Consider the following 17,872-nt stretch of genomic DNA (forward strand, 5'->3'; position numbering starts at 1 on the left):
GCTAACTTTCTTCCAGCACTACTGTTATTGGGTACTTACATAGCATTTTCTGTTTTTCAAAGCACAGCACAATCCCTCATTTTGAAAGCATTTCTAAGCAGTTTCCTGTGTCAGATATCCTGTCCTATTCTCCGAGTGCCATTTTCATAACTCCCTAAGGGCAGTTTGTGAATGTAACTGGGACAGAATGCATTTCCAGGAAATGGAAAATACTGACCTCTATTTCTCCACTGTACTGAGAAGATTGTGCTATTAACATACTATCCCCAAGGCATGCATAATGTGACACAGAATTTGCCAGCAAGACATATCTGTCAGTTTATAATGACCAAAAGCTAGGCTTTGGTACATGACAATTAGAAAAAACATGTAAGTATGAGACATTCTGCTTTTTTTTATATCTCTCTATTCATTAAACTTACGTTAAGCACAGTCTTTGTGCTTCCGGTGTCATAAAGGCACACATGCATTCATATATTTAATGCTATCATATACCAATCAGGGAGAAAGAACGGAAAAAACATATTTTTGTCTGAAACTGACAATTTCTGAAACCTATACAAATTCTGAAAATGTTGCCTGATAGCTTAATTTCCTGTCACAGCCTTTCTGTGTGAGAGGTTGCACCAGAAAGAGAACACAGCTAAAGTTAAATACGAGAAGGCATTGCTTCCAGGTATTATTTTCCAGAATCTTCCTACCATTGCCCTAATAGTACCAGAAAAATAATCAACAAAAAGAAGGTTGATACAGCCTGCTACCAGCATTTTTAAACAGTTATGCCACTGACAGTTAGAGTGAGGTGATGGCTTTACCTTGTCTTTGTTTGGATCTGATCACACATAGTTGTAGCAGTGTTAAAGAAATGTAGGAAAAGTTTAGGACTCTATCAAAACAGACTTATCAAAATAAAGCCTTTTCATTCTTTTCTCAAAAGTTTGATTCTGTAATTTGAATCTATTAACATTAAGTAATTAAATATATCAAGCACTGATGTTATTCTATTTAAACTGTTTTTAAAAACTACAGCTAACAGTTTGAAGTTGAGTAGGAAAGAAAATTAATATCCTCTCCAGACTAAGTTTCAAGATCCCATCATGAATGACAGCTACAGCCTTCCTGAAATGCCCACACTTCACCTTGCTGTCTACCCATAATACTTAATTTAATTGTCCTTAAACATTCTCAAGAATTACTATCACAATCTTCTTCTTCTCAATCTTCTCAATTTATTTCTTATTTACCAACTTCTACTTCATGTGGTTATTACTCCAAATAGTTTTTTTGGCATTCACAGGTTATGACAAGTTCATATACCATGTGTCTACTTTTCCAAAGCAGACTTTGCTCATGATACCCTTGTAGGAGTGTCATTAGTGAAAGCTAAAGCCAGACAGTCCTTCCTCCTCTCCTTCACATGCTATTTCAAGACAGGATATCAGCTGTATAAAACATTTTTTACCTTTCCATGTTGTCCTGCTCTTTCATAGCAGATTACTGCATCTTCCCACATTTCCAGTTCCTCAAATATTTCTAAGGCAGAGCTGGTGCATCCCAGCTCAAAGAGTAAACTTGCAAGCTGACGCTGAAAGATCAGAAATTCCAGATAACTAAAAGTAGGTAAGTAAACACTATTTACATTTTAAAAAGTTTTTAGAAGCATTTCTGACATCAACAAGAAGCAAACAGATAATACAGAATATTATACTCTTCTGCCCAAAAGAACAACTAAACTTCAAGCCGGAACCTCAGTGTATATACCTCAAAAAAACCCCATCAATTGAATAATAATTGTTGTGATTTGAACACTTTAACAATATAACACAAAAATGGAAATGGGCATGGCAAGAATGAATTGACAGAGAGGAACTTCCAGCCCTTAAATGAGGCACACGGCCCATGCAGCTGGAGAAAAGCTGCAGCAGGACACTGGGAATGCTAAGAGTAGGAAACAGAGGCTGGAGCGGGGAACTAAAGCCACTTCTAGCAATGCTTTGTCATAGTAATATGTAACTGTGAAAAAAGAAAGAAAGGTTCTGAAGCAATTTTGTTCAGTACTTGTGAGAAATCTCTGTCCAAAGCAGCCACTGCCAAAGGGTGTTAGTTTTTAGACAAATCAATATTGGACTTGAGTTCAGGTCCAACTCCCTGAGTCGAATTTTCCCCATAGTTAAGTCAGCCTCTTTGTTATTTCAAATTCAGCAATTATTTCAGTGTACTTATGAAAATAAATGAGCTATCTTTTCAATTTAAAAACAAACAAAGTATGTTTTCAAGACTTTGAAAAGTTGTCTTTGGTCTTTATTTTTTAAGAGGAGATTAAAATTGCGAATAAGTTTTCACTTTTGAAGGATGGGTAATTTATTTACTATGTATGACAGATATACAACTAGGTTTGCAAAAATAAATGGGAGCATTCTCTGTAAGGGCAGCTACCTATGCTGTGACATCCCACACAGTTAACCTCTGCAGTGGTTTTGGTGATCCTGAATGGATTCCCTGAAATGCAATGGATCCCTCTTTATTGACTTGGGTTCAGTATCTGTTACAAATCCAGGAAGTTACTATAGGGGAATAGACTGATAGCAAAAAAAAAAAAAATTAACAACTGGCTATACCTCTTTGATGTAAATACGTAACAAACTCTGAAAAGCTGTTTGCTAACTTGACATTAATCACTTAGGAAAAAATAACATATGTTAGCGTCTAGAACAAAATCTCATTAATGTTTAATTAAATTTACTCACAGTTAAATTTGGTAAAATATATATAGGCAATGTGTCTTCATTACTATGACTAGAAGACTGCAAGCATCTTTCACTATAAATCCCTATTTTAGCATTTCTATCTTTGGCTTGGAAAACTGGTTTGGATTGAAAATGCCACTCTGACAACTGGAAATGAAAACCACATTTGATAGTTTTATTGGAATGCCTGTTGAAAGGTTATGTAGAATAACTTGAGAATGCTTGGAGAAGATATGACTGCTTAAAACAACATGTGCTGAGATTAGAAATAAAAAATGAATAAAACACCATTAAAAGTAAACAACATGAATACCCTTGGAGGTATGCAATGTAAACAGTTTTCTTGAGTTTGTTAAGTACAGCATCATCAGATAAGACTTTATTGTGTAGATTTCTGTTCTAGAAAGTCAGGATAATCAATGTAGTTATGGGTAAAAAAAAAAACTGTCAGCACTAGTAAAAAGGGGAATGTCTCAAAAACAAAAGCTTTCTCGGCTCAAGGAGTTTTTCAGTGTACTATTGACTCCTAAATTTGGCTGCTTTCACCATGATCCACTTCCTGAAGTGAACTTTAAAAGACAAGAAAGATGCAAATAACAGTATCATAAGTAAAGCAGTAATGAATAGTAAGGCAGTGGCAAAATTATTTTAATAGGAGATATGTTGGAAGCTTGTAAGTTTTAGTCTATTTTTCATTAGAGGAAAAAGGAAAGTAAAGAAGAATTGCACTAACAAGCAATTACTTCTGTGCATGACAGAACACATCTGAAAGCAAAACACTGTAGAACTTGATTTCTCTCCAGAAAAACCTGGTGTGGGTTAGGTTACATCTTTATTTCTGCAGCGTTTCAGCTTAAGGTCATATCACACTCTCTTGACTTTGAAGTGATGCAGTATCAAAAATAAGCACTACAGACTTTTAAGAAAAGCTTGAAATGGGATTGTTTCACACCTGTATGGCCCAACGTGGAGGCACTTGACAACAGTAGAAAATCTTCATGCGTTCAGACACCGATGTACTTGCATTTTCAAACTGGTCTGCAAGTGCCTGTAAATGCAAAGTATATCCTGATTTAGTCTTTACTTAGATTTAATCAACCTAAAAAAATCCTATAAATTCAAAGCATTACAAATTTTAGGCAATCTTTACATACTGGAGAAATCATAATCAAGATAACACTAAATGCCAGTAAACTTCCACCATAATATGCTACAAGCCTTTTTACTATCCCACGTAAGAAAATATAGTAAACATTTATGTAAATACCCTTTATCACAGGCAATAATAAATAAAAAAAAGCTTTGAAGATATTCCGATTTCAAAGTGCATGTAACGGGAATAAGAATCAAATTTACAATGTCAAGCAAATACTTGCAGAGTTAAACTGCATCATATATTAAAGTGACTTTGCCTAATGCATTTCAATCCTTTAGCTAGTTTTCCCCTAAGATAGAATTGATGTACTTTAGGCATGACATTTCTTATTAAAAAGACAAACATATTACAGTGGACCATGGGTTTGGAAACACAGTCCTAATACAGAATAAATTATTGTGACTTGGCATACAATTCAATTCAGGCTATTTATTTTTCTTTTGGTGGAGCTTGGATTGTTGAAATGTTTTGTTCTGAAGCCCTTTGAAAGAGAATGCTAACTTTCACATAGCAAAATTGCACCACTTAGTTTTTCTCTCAAAACCCACCATGAAGTTATTTAAAATCAAAATTCAATTAGCAAGAAAAATACAGTATCAAAGGAGGCTATAGCCAGAAAGTTAGTTGGAAATTTTAAGGTAAGAGAGAAACTCTCTTCAAATGCCAGTCATCACTAAACTAGCAAATATAAGGCCAGAGGTATAAACAAAAGAATATTAAGCTACTTGCTTTCACATGATTCACTTATCAAAGACTTGCTTATAACTCAGTCGAAGACTTACAGAAGGAGCTAGACAGGTTGTCAGAACTCTCAGCTTTCCGTAAGTGAATGGAAAGATTCCCAAGCAAAAGGAAAAAATGGATAGGATCACTTCTCTCTCTCTCTCTCTTTCTAAATTCAACTGTTGGCTACCCAATCTATATTAATAACGCTAATGATAGCTGTATAAAATCAATTATGTGATTTAAACTGCTAAGCATCTTGTAACTGCTATTGATATTTATGGGATTTACTAAGTGGCTTCATTCTTTTAATAAGAAAAAAAATCACAACAGGCACCAATAATTGAGGTTTTAAATCCATGCTTAACCTCCCAATTTTAACTACTAGTATTTCAAATATTCAATCTTATTCACACTGTTTTTCATAAAGTTATCTCCAGAGACCTGTTCCTAGAGATTATCCAGAAATCTATGGCAAGAAAATGACTAAGGTGTATTTTTGCTAAGGAAAGAGACAGACAAATAAAATCGCATTCTTTTACATGGTTTCAGGCAATCCAAAAGGAGTTGGATTAAAATGAAACTTTTTAAGTAATATTATTTATTTACAGACTTCACTTGAATACAAGCTACATAAAAAATCATATTTTGATGGTTTAGTTCTGCTGAAATGTTCTAGTGCTATGCAGAAGAACATTTTTCTATACTCTGTTGCAACAAAAATGAAACTGAAAAATCATCCAATTCCTTGGGTAATTATTTTATGAGACCAGAAGAATGTTTTGTTCTTGTTTTCGCTTTTTGCCCCCACTCCTTTAAAATTTCTATTGTTGCAAAAGAAAAACTGAAATCCAAAGAAAACTATTTTTTCAAAAGCAACGTATTTTATTGGAAAACTTGTGGCCATACCTTTTTTACATTTCCCAAGCAGAAAAGCCTTATGTAAGTGACAAGTTGTAGGAGAATATGACTTAACAAGTAGAATTCTCCCTCTTCCCAAAATAAGTACTCTGTTCAGTGTTCTAGCAAAAACTGAAAATGTAGGTAGAATGTATGAATATTACACATTCCTTAAAAAGAGTAAGTGGTAATGAATTTAGAAGCCATTAAAATCCATGGTTTATGCACTCTCTAGCAGGTTAAAAAAAAAGCCCTCATAGTTCACCCTACTAATGAAGTACAGAAAACAAGTTATTAAAAAACTGAATCCTATGTTTCTGAATTATGATTGAGGAAGTAAAATTTGGGTTGGATAGTGGCAAGAAAATGAGAACCATAACATTATCGCACAGTTAACATCTAATCACAGAACAATAAATCAACAATCAACACAATCAAAAAGAGAGCACTGCCAAGTGAGCAATCTATTTCAATAATAACCTTCAACATAAATATCATGCAATAAAAACGCTATGTAAACACAAAATATGTGCGACACAGTCAGACATCAGATTTTGTGCCTTAGTTTAACTTGAGACTCAAATTCCTGCCTTGAAAGTGGTTAAAAAGAAATACAGCAGAAACTAAATAAAATCCCCAACTCTAAATGATATATGAGTTCTTCCATATGCAACATTTAAAAACATTAAACGTTACAGGTCTCTCTCCCACCATGTAACACACTCCTTTCCCAAGGCTTGAGCTGTCAGAGATAACGAGTCCTTAAGTAAAAAATCCCAGAACAGAGATACAACTAATCCAGTCTGGAAACAACAAATCCAGATAGTTTTATGTCGTTAGCAAAGACCACATTATTGCCACATGAAAAGTCATTCTTGAAACTATAATTCATTCTCCCCACCTCATACTCTGTCAAGAGATTAAGTAGTACAATACGTACTGCCTATTTGGGATGTTAGTTTGAAATGATCACATTAGTATTTTCATTACTTTACTAATCAACCTCAGTCTAACCATTTTCCTAATCCAACTCAGCTGGGTAAAGTTTATGATTAAGGTACATGAAGTTTGTAAAGGATTTTTCCCACCCTGGATGTCATTTCCATACATTCATTCCCACTGTACATCCCTACTTCTATGTTCAACATACGTGTAACATCACTAAGGGGACCTGATGATAAAATATCAGCTTTGATTTTTGAGTCTGACTAAATTTCAGTCTCTTCATCCTCTCCACAGTTTTTACCATTCCTATTTTCAGTGGCTGACAGAGTTAGAACTTTTTTTCCCCCTTTTTATCCAGGCCCTTTCTCTGTATTTAATCTCTGAAAATACTATTATAGCCTTGAGGTTTCTCAGAGTTGCCATTTTCTATGACATAATGCCATTTGATTTTTCAACCTACTTACAGTACAGCTTTTAAATTTGTTATTCATCCAACTGGTCTGAAGTCCCTCCCACAAGATTTTGCCCCGTTTGTTAAAATGTAGTCTTCAAGTCCCTTTTGCATCTGAGGTAAATAAATGGCAGACCTTCACATCCTTCTTTCTGTTTTTAATATGTTTATTCCCAATGAAACAGTTTAATTATTTAAAAAACACCCCTTACTATGTAAAACTGTAACTATATGCAAACATTTTTTCCCATACATTTCACTTGAAGGATCTTGATTCAAGCTTATTTAGGGAAAAATTCATCCCTAAACCAAACAAAAAAAGCCCCAAACACCTGTTTTTGAAAAGAGCAAGATACTAATTACTTATCCAAAACTTCCTGGAAACAGCATAACACCTTTGCTTGTGCAGCAACTATTTAATTTCATCTAGATCTCTCACCTCAAAACCACTGAAGATAGGCCTACTCACATCCAAACCTAATATTGCTGGCCCCAATAAAACATCTTCCTCAAAACAGTCTTGACTTACAGACAGCATTTTATTCATGTTATTTCAACTCACTTCCTCCCAGGTTTTCATATCAGTAATACACAGTGTGACTGCACCAATTTTCCCTTTATCTATGTTTTCCAGCAAGGATATTTCCAGTTTTAGTGTTCCAGTCACAAGTCTTCCATCACATTTCTTTCATCTGCACAACAGCTTGTTTCAGAGACAGTGTCAATCACCGTAGTTTGTTTATTTTGTTTTCCTGTCTTATCCCACAGCTAACCAGGTGTCCAGATGTTTCCCACCAACCACACCCTATTTAAAAACATTTTACTATTTCAGTATTATCTGATTACTTGCTATGCATTTACCAGTACCACTATCTATACCCTTGTTAGCATATTATATTCCCTCACACCCTTTGATTTCTCCTGGTATACTTGATATCCTCTTGATTTGTGATTTTATAGGCAGGATGATTAGACAGGTTTTTTCTAGTCTTCTGCTTCCCAGTCTAGAGATATTGTCAGCCTGCCAGAACCAATCCCTAGCTAATAGCTCTGGGACTCCAGTGGAGATTGCCCACCAAAGCGTCCTTTCCACATGAAAGCTCACAACAGCCATAAACCACACTGTTTCTCTATCACCTATCTCAGCCAACATGGTGACTGTGGCATTATCTTGTTCTGCTCTTGCTCTCCTCTAACACCTTTAAGATGCTCCACTTCTTACCTGTTTTTACCATATCTGACATGGGTTTAGCTTGATTTATGCCAAAGGAAACTTATACTGCCATGTGTTCTGCTTTCCCACTATGGCCATGGTCCAGCATGCACTACCCAACTAGTACCTTAAAGTCCAGCAGAGAGAAGCGGTTGAATGGAAAAGTACCTTTCAGGCTTTTCTAACACGGAAACACCAGACACATTTTCACAATTCTCTTGTCATTCTCAGGTCCTTTTTCTTGAATTTCTCCCAAGTCTGAAGACTCCTTCCGAAAATCCCACAAATCAGCCTGAATAACCACTCTGCCTAAATAACTGTTTCCATTTCTCTTGACCTTCTTCTATTTCTGCACATGACATCTGTATGATCTGTAAGCAGCAAGTTGATGTCACAACTGTACTGCTCTTATATTCTAGCTGTTCCTATAGCTACTTATACAACCTAGATACCATTTTAAGTGCCAAAGTAAGGACACCAGCTTTGGGACTGCCTGGTTGGATCTTGGCTTACGGGTCAGCCACAGAAGCGCCTGATGGCTCGATGACACAGTTGGAATTATTTGGCTGCTTGGAAGAAAGATGTTTGGAGACAAGGGGGCCAAGAGATAAATATACTTGTAGGGAAAACAATCCTGCTGTCTCATCATTACTATGACTTCTAAGAATTTAGCAGGTGTTTTACACAAACTGAACTTAGCTCACCTATGTTATTTACTCAGGAACAACGTAGAAGAAAGCTTTGTAAAAATAACCGCAACTACATGTGTAACTCTGGTTGTAAAATTACAAAGTTCTTACTTTATTCATAAGCTTATTTTAAAAATTATAAATTAGTGGGAAAAATCAAAAAGCACCTTTGACTTCCTACCACAGAACCTGGTCTCACAGATAGAGTTTCTACTTAGCATTATCTACTTAGTTGTTGCTTAGTATTTATGAAACAAGAAGTGGGCATTTTTAAAGTTTATGCAACAATAAGTTCTTGTGAACTCTGTAATACTTACAGATGTCTGTAAAACTTCCAGAGATTCATTGTTAAATTAATTCCAACTTTCACACAGCTTAAGACTTAATTCTAAATGCTTTACAATATTTACTTCTGAAGGCTGTGATATTAAAATAATTGTCTAACAGAAAACCTAAATAATTCTTGAAGTTTCAAAGCATTAATTAGCTTTATTATTTTTTAAATTGTCCTCTGCCACATTACATTTTATAACATTAAAGCCTGAAAAATGCTGCACAAGAAAGTACCATAGTTCAAGTTCCTTTGGGATGTATTACGACAGGAACTGTCATGGCCTTGTTCTGCAATAGTATACTCAGAAATACATAAATACAGAAAATTACAAATAAAAACTGCATTATTCCTGAAGAAGACATATACAAACAGTGTCTAAAATTCAGAAACTGTATACATAAAAGGAAACAGGTGACAAATACAGATAATTAAATATGCAGAATAGTTAGGATTTTCCAAATTTTCTTTCTTGTGAATTAGATCAGATATTCCAAGCTTTTCTAAAGTACTATAATGATTTTAGTACCTTTTGGATATGTAATTAGATCTTCAGTTACACTCGTTTGGTAATCTTACTTTAAAAAAAGCGTAAACCTCCCCATCTTTATGTTTCAAGCAACAATCTTGTTTCATCAGCTCCTTGTCAAACCAAGAGCTCCTGCAACCAAGACCACCGGGAGCAACCGAGGCACACGCAGACCTCTAAAATCCAATGGTCAAAATACTTAAACTACCAGTGAAGCAATGCCAGAAACTATGAAACAATAAAAACAGCTTTCATATAACAATGCAGTGAAGTTTTGCTTAATGGGAGAGAACAATATCTGGTCTAGCCTAAACCTCGTGACAGTGATTATGACCAAATAGTGATTGTATTATCGATTGTCAAATTTATCATCAGAGAAATAGATATAAACTCAGTTCATTCGGACATATTACATTCAACCATTATTCAGAACAGCACTTTGACATTTCAGACAGGACTTTGTTGCTTGGAAAGTAAAATGACTTAAAGGAAATAATGAGCTATCCTTTTAAATAGATTAGATATTTCTGTTAAATGATGAAAATCTCTGAATAGTCAAGAATTAAGGCATCCAAACACATAACAAAAACTATTAAGCAAGGATGTATTTCAACATCAAGAAGAAACCTCCCACTCATTTATCTAATTTTCAAAGGGAAATTATGACATTAAATACTTGAGGAAAATTTATTACAGTGATCACTATTGTAAACTATGACTTCTGATTCTTGGAAACTCAAAGAGACCATTTTGCAAAGATGAAGAGTTCTACTTACTGGAGATTTTACATTATTCACATTCTCAGGAGGATAAAAATGTTCTGTGAGAACTCTGCAGAAGTTTGGTGTTTAAAAGGACAAGAATCTTACCCTCTTTTTTACACCTCATTAAAATACAAGTCTTGGGTTCATTAAAATTTTGTAGCCTTGAAGACTTGTGTTTTTGCTCCCTTTGCAAAATCTCCCTTTCAGTCTTTCTTCCAATCAAATTATTGCTTGTTAGGATTGATCTCAAATGGCGTGTGCACTTAAACCAACTAGAGGACCATGTATCACACTGTTCCCTAAGAACTAACAAGTGGCTTAAAATTTGTTTAAGGTAAGTCGACAGTGTTGTATAGCACTGACTTCCTAATCTGTATTGCAAATGAAGGGTTACAGAGTGCCTGGAACACAAGAATTGCAAAGATGTCAGGATGCTTCACTTTTTTTACACCTGCAAAGTCCTCTTTTACTGATACCTGTTTTTCAAATATTTTCATACAGTTGAAAAATCTCAAGAATACCTTTAATTATTCAGTGAAGGGGAAAGGATTATGAAGAGAAAAGATGGAGAAGTTAAGTTACTTTTGTCCTGAATTGAATCAGAGTGTCTCAGATAACATCTTGGGACACCCATTGTTTTCTCACAAAAAAAATATCTTTTTCCTAAGAATAGCTTCCCTATACAGTGAAACCTTGCCTGATACCCAGTAGTTTCTGTTGAAAAATTACTTGGCAGGAAATACACATTCTTCCAGTAGCTGAGCCTGACCCAGCAACCATACAGTGTATGATGGTAAGTCCATTAGAAATATGACACACGGGCAAAGTGTTTAAACTTTAGCTATCCCAAAGAAAGGCAGTCACATATAAAGAAGTCTGTTTTCAATATATGTATTTTCTTGAAAGACATCCAATCCAATTCTTCACGTGTTCCTGGAAAGCTCTCAATACATCAGGGAAAAACAAATGGTCCCCCTTATCATACTTTGTTAATGATTGATCTACTCACCAAAGAGAAAAAATAAACATCTTCAGCAACAACTGGTTTGAAATCAGTTCAGCTTCCAGTGAAAATGAAAACACTCTAAATGCATTAAATATTCCATGCCTGATTGTGTGACATATTAAAATAGAAGCGTATCAAGCTACCCTGAAGACTCAGTTTTCTCTTAAAAAAGGAGGAATCCACAAAACCACAATTCTTTTCACAATTACATAGCAGTATTTGGTGTAGCATGTTTGGTACACAGCCAATTAAAAAAAAAAAGACCAAAATAAAATTTTCATTCAGCTGGACAAAGTTTTATGGTCTGTGCTCATCACTCACACCAAACAGGTTGAGAGACAGAGACTGGACAACAAAGGATCTTCTGCTTCTTCGCAGAAGGACTGGACTCAGCATACTAAAAACCTTGCCCAACAAAACCAGGGGCTGTAGAAACAAAGGGACATCAGTGCAACATGTACATCATTTAATATGTTAACAGTCTTCAATTACTTAATTGAGGACAATCAGCTGCAAGTTCTAATAGTACCAATCTTGCACTGGGGGCAATTTTCTTGCAGATCTTCAGGAGGAGGTAGCAGCCTGCTGCCAAAGCAACAGCACTTTGCTTTCAGCCACCCTGAATTATTTGAAGTACTCTAATCTGAGCCAGAGGGAGAGTACTGAAGGACAAATTAACTCTTCCACCGGCAGCTGCCACCACCTAATTCCTGCTGGGCTCTGGCCATTCATTCAATCCTCAGCCTGCACCCCTTCATGGAGAACCAGAGGGAATAAGGCAGAGTTCAGATCAGAGGAAATGGCAAGATGTAGTTTGGGAGCTGCTGAAATAGTTTAAGATCACAATATGATTTGGCATTTTAGACCTTTTAAGTGTCTGAACTTGCAACATTATTAATGGCCTCAGCTTGCGTGCATCTTACACAGAGGAAAATGGAAAAAAAGCAGAAATGTTCTGTGGTAGAATCATTTAATGCATGTTTCTATTTCTAGGCAACTTCAATGTTTGCACAGATCAGTATTTGGAAAAATGGGCAGGTATAGCACGTCAATGTGCATAACAGCTACAAACAATAATATTTATGCCATTTAAAAATCTAGTTCAGGCATGGTAGGTCATATTGCTTACAAAAACATCTCCACATATGTCAGAATGCTCAAGTCTTATCACAAAACCACAGCACTATCATTTACAATATTCCAACAGACAGTAACACTATGAAGAAACTGGATAACTGCAAAAGCAAATGGAAATACTGAAAAGAGCCAATATCATATCATTATAGAACTCTCCATACACCAATCCAAGTGATTGTTTGCATCAGTGGCCCTTAAATCATTTTGGAAAGTTCAGAAGGTAAATATATCCCTGAATTCGTAACTGGAACAAGAACTAAATTAGTTGAATTAGGTTGGAACAATCAGTTCTCCTACATCCAGCACACACTATAGCAAAATTTGTCTCTAGTACAAGTTTCTAATCAACTGATTATTTACATAGTGGATTCTCAAAATTTTCTACCTCTGAACATTCAGAAACCACAACAGTCATGATAATAAATATAATTTTTTAACCACCTGACTGACCTGATCTATCAGAAATAGCAGTCCTCACTCCCCACTGCAGCATCACAAACAAATTTCGAAGCATGAACATTTTCATTTTTGGAATTAGTTCATATTTTTGTAAATGATACAATCAAAGCTGGCTTTGACTTATTACCTTTTCCAACTTTTGCAAATATTAGAGAACCACCATTTCCGTATTCATTCACTTTTAATACTTTTAAAACTAAAAGCAGTTTCCAGTCTCATTTCCTGCAACGGTTAAAGCAGTGCTAAAATACCTTCTAATGGAAGCATTTTTCAGAACAATGCTGGATCACTTTCAAGATATTAAAAAACACACAGACATAAACACTTCTATCAATAACACTTGTCTCATTGTTACTGTACTACTTCCCAGCAATTGTTTTTGGACATCTTAACTTCATTTCATTAAATAAGAAGGTGCTATCCACTACATGCATACTACATTTCAGGCCTGAATTCATCCTCTGTGTTTTGCAGGACAGTTCATCATGGCCTTGGAACTTCTTGAACTACAATAATCAATGCATTTAGTGCCTTTTCAACATGTTGGAAAACTCATGCATTTGGTAGGTTTTGCAGGGCAGGATTCCTTGGAGAAAACAGATGACAAAGAGAAATCCTTTGTTTCATTTAACTGATTTAATTTCTTTCCTGTAATAAACTGATTACCACTACTGAATGATAACTGCAAAACTATCATGATGAGGGCATTTTATGCTTGCTCTGCATGTATTTTTATTGGTCTGGAAAATTATTAAAATGTGAAAAGAATGCGAAATTCATTCTCTTTGTCTTAATTCAGCTTTCAAAAAGGTCATTTTATGGAGTAGTTTCTGTATTTTAACAGACTGCTACCCTTATCAAACAAAATATGCATACAGATTTGTGTCATCAAAGGTGAAGCATAATTAACCAGAGAGAACCATTATAAATTTATGCAATTTCAATTAACAAACTTTAATACTATTTCGATCAGCAAATAATTTTGGCGGGGTTTTGTTTGTTTCACTTGTTTGGTTGGTAGTGAATCTAATGCACTGGTTTCAATTATACAATCTCTTTGATGACAGGAAAAATTTGTAAGGCATCTACACAAAAGAATCCGAGGTACTGGACTACTAATAATACTTAGTTTTTGCATAACTCAAGGTGAATTTTTAAGATGCAAGATGATGTTGACAGTTTTAAGGAAGTATGCTGGGGGAGAAGTTGATTAATGTACTGAAACAGTGCACGTCTGTATTTTTTCTAAAATGAGTGACAAAGTAGATTCTTAAAGTGGATGTTTATTATATCAGGTACCGCAAATGTATATTTCACTTTGAAAACAACTAAGAAACAAATATTCACTTAGGTTGTCAGAATAATTTTACTAAAAAAAGCTTCAATTTCCTTATAACAGGGCTTTTGCAGCTGGGTGGGGAAGAAAAGCGTACAAGAGGAAATGAGTCCAACAATCCCTAATGAAATATGAAGCACTTTGATATTAAAATTAGCACAAAAGAGGTCAAGGTCACGAGTAGAAGATAACTGGATTCATAAGTGCCTTACATAATATTCCCTTTTTGTTTGAAACTGAGAGCCAAGCAGTGTACCAGGCAATTCAGAGCATCCCAATGCAGCTGCCCTCTGGAATGTTTTATCAAGCACTACCACCTAAAGAAGCAGGGTAAAACAAATGAGGTCTCTAATAGTGTTATTGACTTCCCAAATTATGAGCTTACCCTTCAGGACAAATATTGAACCCAAAGTTACTGAGTGCCAATACTTAGGATATGGGTTTCAGTGTTAAAACCTGTTAATGACTTAAGCCTCCACTTAGAGAAGACAACATCTTCAGAAAAGTACTAGGTATATTTTACGATCTTTATGACAATAACACTTATTTTTTACTTAATATTACCTATATGAAATAAAATTTCACAGTTATTGCATTATCCTTATCAAGCAAGTGTACCTTCTTGAATGTTTTTGTTTTCAAAGAAGAAGCTGTTTCACCTGTTGATGGTTACTTTTATGATTTTTCAAAAGGTTTAAGCAGAACTCACTCTAAAGTCTGTAGAAGCTAGATTTACAAGCTTACTTGTAAAGGATGGATTTAAACCACGACCACTCACTTTCTGTTGCAAAAGCAAGAATATTGGTATCATCCATCAATTCAACATAATAGCTCTACATTAAAAATTACTTCATATACAGGCTAGACTATCTGGCTTTTGGGGAAAGAACATTCCCATTTTCATACATGCATCATCCCCCTTTTTGGTATGCCTGCAGGTTATTTATTTGCAGTGCAGCATCAGTCTTTCTAACTCTTCTGTCTCAAATGCCAAATATACCTGGCTGATCTTAGCTTTAAACAGTGTCTTTATAGAAGTTAGGACCAGGAGAAGTAGTTGTAGTCCCTCTCCCAAAGATATTTGCACTGAAGGTTCCTCCTTGCCTATCAGATAACATGACATCTTTGTCACAGCTCCATCAATACAGTTGCATCCATCTACTCCAAACCAGTAGACACACATTTCATGCAATCACACATGCGGGGACTCCCCCATGGAGGACAACTGCATCTTGTACAGCTGCAGGTTCCCTGTCTGTAGCCAGTTAGCTAGCTTTGACACTGCCACTGGTGAACAATAGTCACAAACCAATTTGCACAGGGTGCAAACCCTGCAGAGGAACTGCATATACTTCAAAATAGTAAGCTGGATTTAAGTTCCAAGTTGCTCTGATTACACACTTTTATAGTTACCAAATCAGTTTGGTTTTGGGGAAAGCACAACAGCAGTCAATGCCGAAAAATAGATCCAAAGATTTCTTGCATCAACTTTGTTTTCCGTTTTTCCACTAAAGGGGGAAGTAAGGACAAGAATGGAGAAAGAAATAAAAAAGAACAGCGATCACTGTCAAGTTCAAGTTGAACTACAATACAGGAGGAACAGATAAGTGCCTTGAGATAAGGCAGAGTCTAGTTTGTCGTGCTTGGCATATGCGCTGGACAGTGTGACTGTCTACCAGTATGGGGCTATTTCAAAACATCATTTGTCATCTCACCTCAGGATACCTATCTCCAGATTTGTAATGATATTTATGACATAAAAGATTCATCTATTCAAATTTATCAACAGCTGTAAAGCTTCACCTATTCAATTTAGCAATAAGTAGGAATAGTGTGTCCTCCATGTCATGTGGAACTTTATTATTTAAGTTTTTTAGTTCATTGAAGTTTGAGCTTATGCCTCCCAAGGCAAAGCTTAGGCAGAACGATGTTATTTTTGTGTCCTGGTACTCACATTTTTCTTTGCAACTTACTGTCATCACTTTGTCTATGAAAAAAAGTGCTGTTCAATATGGTTTAAGGATTCTCCTACCACCCTCATTCAAAATGTCACAACACTGAGTGAAGAGAGTCTAAAGGGAGAAAAGTAAATGCCTTCAGAGCTAAGATTCAATGGGAAACATTTGGAAAAAAATAGGAGGCTTCGTATTTTTGGCTTCTTTTAGAAAGTGCATTGACGGTAGAAGTGGAACAGCTCAGGTGTTGAACATAATTGTCAAATGAGCAAAAAGGTTTGTACTTTAAAAGTAGTAGCCAAGAAAATATGAAGAAACTTTAGCACAGAAAGAATGGTTTCATTCTTTTCCCCACACCAGGTAATAGTGCTGATCCAAAACGGCAAAACCTAGAGCATGATAGAAAACTCCTAGGCAGAAATTGTTACCTGGAAAATTAAACTACTCAATATTCTCTTTTTCACTAGTGGTACAAAACCATTTTGGTTATTCCTGAATAACTCTTGGCAGACTGGATCTACAATTCCTCTCCCTCCAAACCCCACAATTGCATAGCGGAAGAAAAACAGGAGCCAAGCACCACCACATTAATTATTCTGAAGTGTGCTAATGAGTTCAGTGTATCCCCAGACTCAGCTGTATCATGTAACATCTTCTGTCAAATATGTCATCTCCTTAAGCAAAATGAAATACGTTCTGGAAATGTGTGTCTTGGGACTGAAATAATAACTATCACCAAGAGGTCACTCTCTCTGGAGATTGCTTTCCGAAGTAATAAGGTTTATTTTCAGGGTTCTGGAGACCTTGTGATCTTGTGTAGAATTCATTAAAGAATGGTTTCATAAGACACCTGGCTTTTTTCCTCTTTTTAAACACCTTTTGGAACATGTGTTCTAATAATAAATAGAATTCATAATAGATGAGAACTATTGGGATACCAGTGCAGGATCTCTACAGGATATAAGAGGGCTGTCTTCCACTTACTACCCTCCTGAAGGAAGTCAGTTAAATCTCTTTCAGTTCTCCAGTGTATCTCAGATCCCAGTAATTTTCCACTAAAACTTTCAACTTCATGTGAAAAATATTTACTAGCAATTAATTTTTCTTCTCCTTCCTGCTCTCTCCCATTCCATCCACAACTAAAAGCAACTACTAAAATCTTACTTAATGTACTTCTAAAATACAAGAGGAGGTTAAGAACAAAAACAGGAACTCCTAGTACAGAGATCTAACAGTTTAATTGAAAGAGAGACACTGTCATTCCCTTGGTTGTGCTATGTGTCTCTGTTGCTCCAACTATGGTCTTGAGAGGTCTGATCAGAAAGATATATGACTTGAGAAGCAAAAGCAGTGGAGAAAATCTGTTAGCCTCACACCTCTCTAGATCAGCCTTTTGGGAGGAAGACTGCTTCCCTCTCTTTTTTGAACTCTTCCTTTAAATGTTGAATTTATCCAGTGTAGAACAGCCGCCAAATCAAGAAAAGCAGAGGGAGCAATTTGGCAAGGAGGTGACAGTTCAGCTTTGAAAATA

General features: G+C 35.6%; 1 protein-coding gene across 1 annotated transcript in view; it reads right to left on the reverse strand.

The window, feature by feature from the left end:
- The window catches only part of TTC27 (tetratricopeptide repeat domain 27), a 116,447-nt gene that overhangs the window by 29,607 nt on the left and 68,968 nt on the right, over positions 1-17,872 (reverse strand). The window contains exons 11-12 of the mRNA XM_050315903.1: positions 3,700-3,795; positions 1,463-1,585 (exon numbers count right to left, since the gene is read on the reverse strand). Coding sequence (XP_050171860.1) covers positions 1,463-1,585; positions 3,700-3,795 — 219 coding nt within the window. The remainder of the gene's footprint in view (positions 1-1,462; positions 1,586-3,699; positions 3,796-17,872) is intronic.

The sequence above is a fragment of the Myiozetetes cayanensis genome, unplaced genomic scaffold (genome assembly GCF_022539395.1).
Source record: "Myiozetetes cayanensis isolate MyiCay16 unplaced genomic scaffold, myiCay2020 scf2-11, whole genome shotgun sequence".
Classification (NCBI taxonomy): Eukaryota; Metazoa; Chordata; class Aves; order Passeriformes; family Tyrannidae; genus Myiozetetes; species Myiozetetes cayanensis.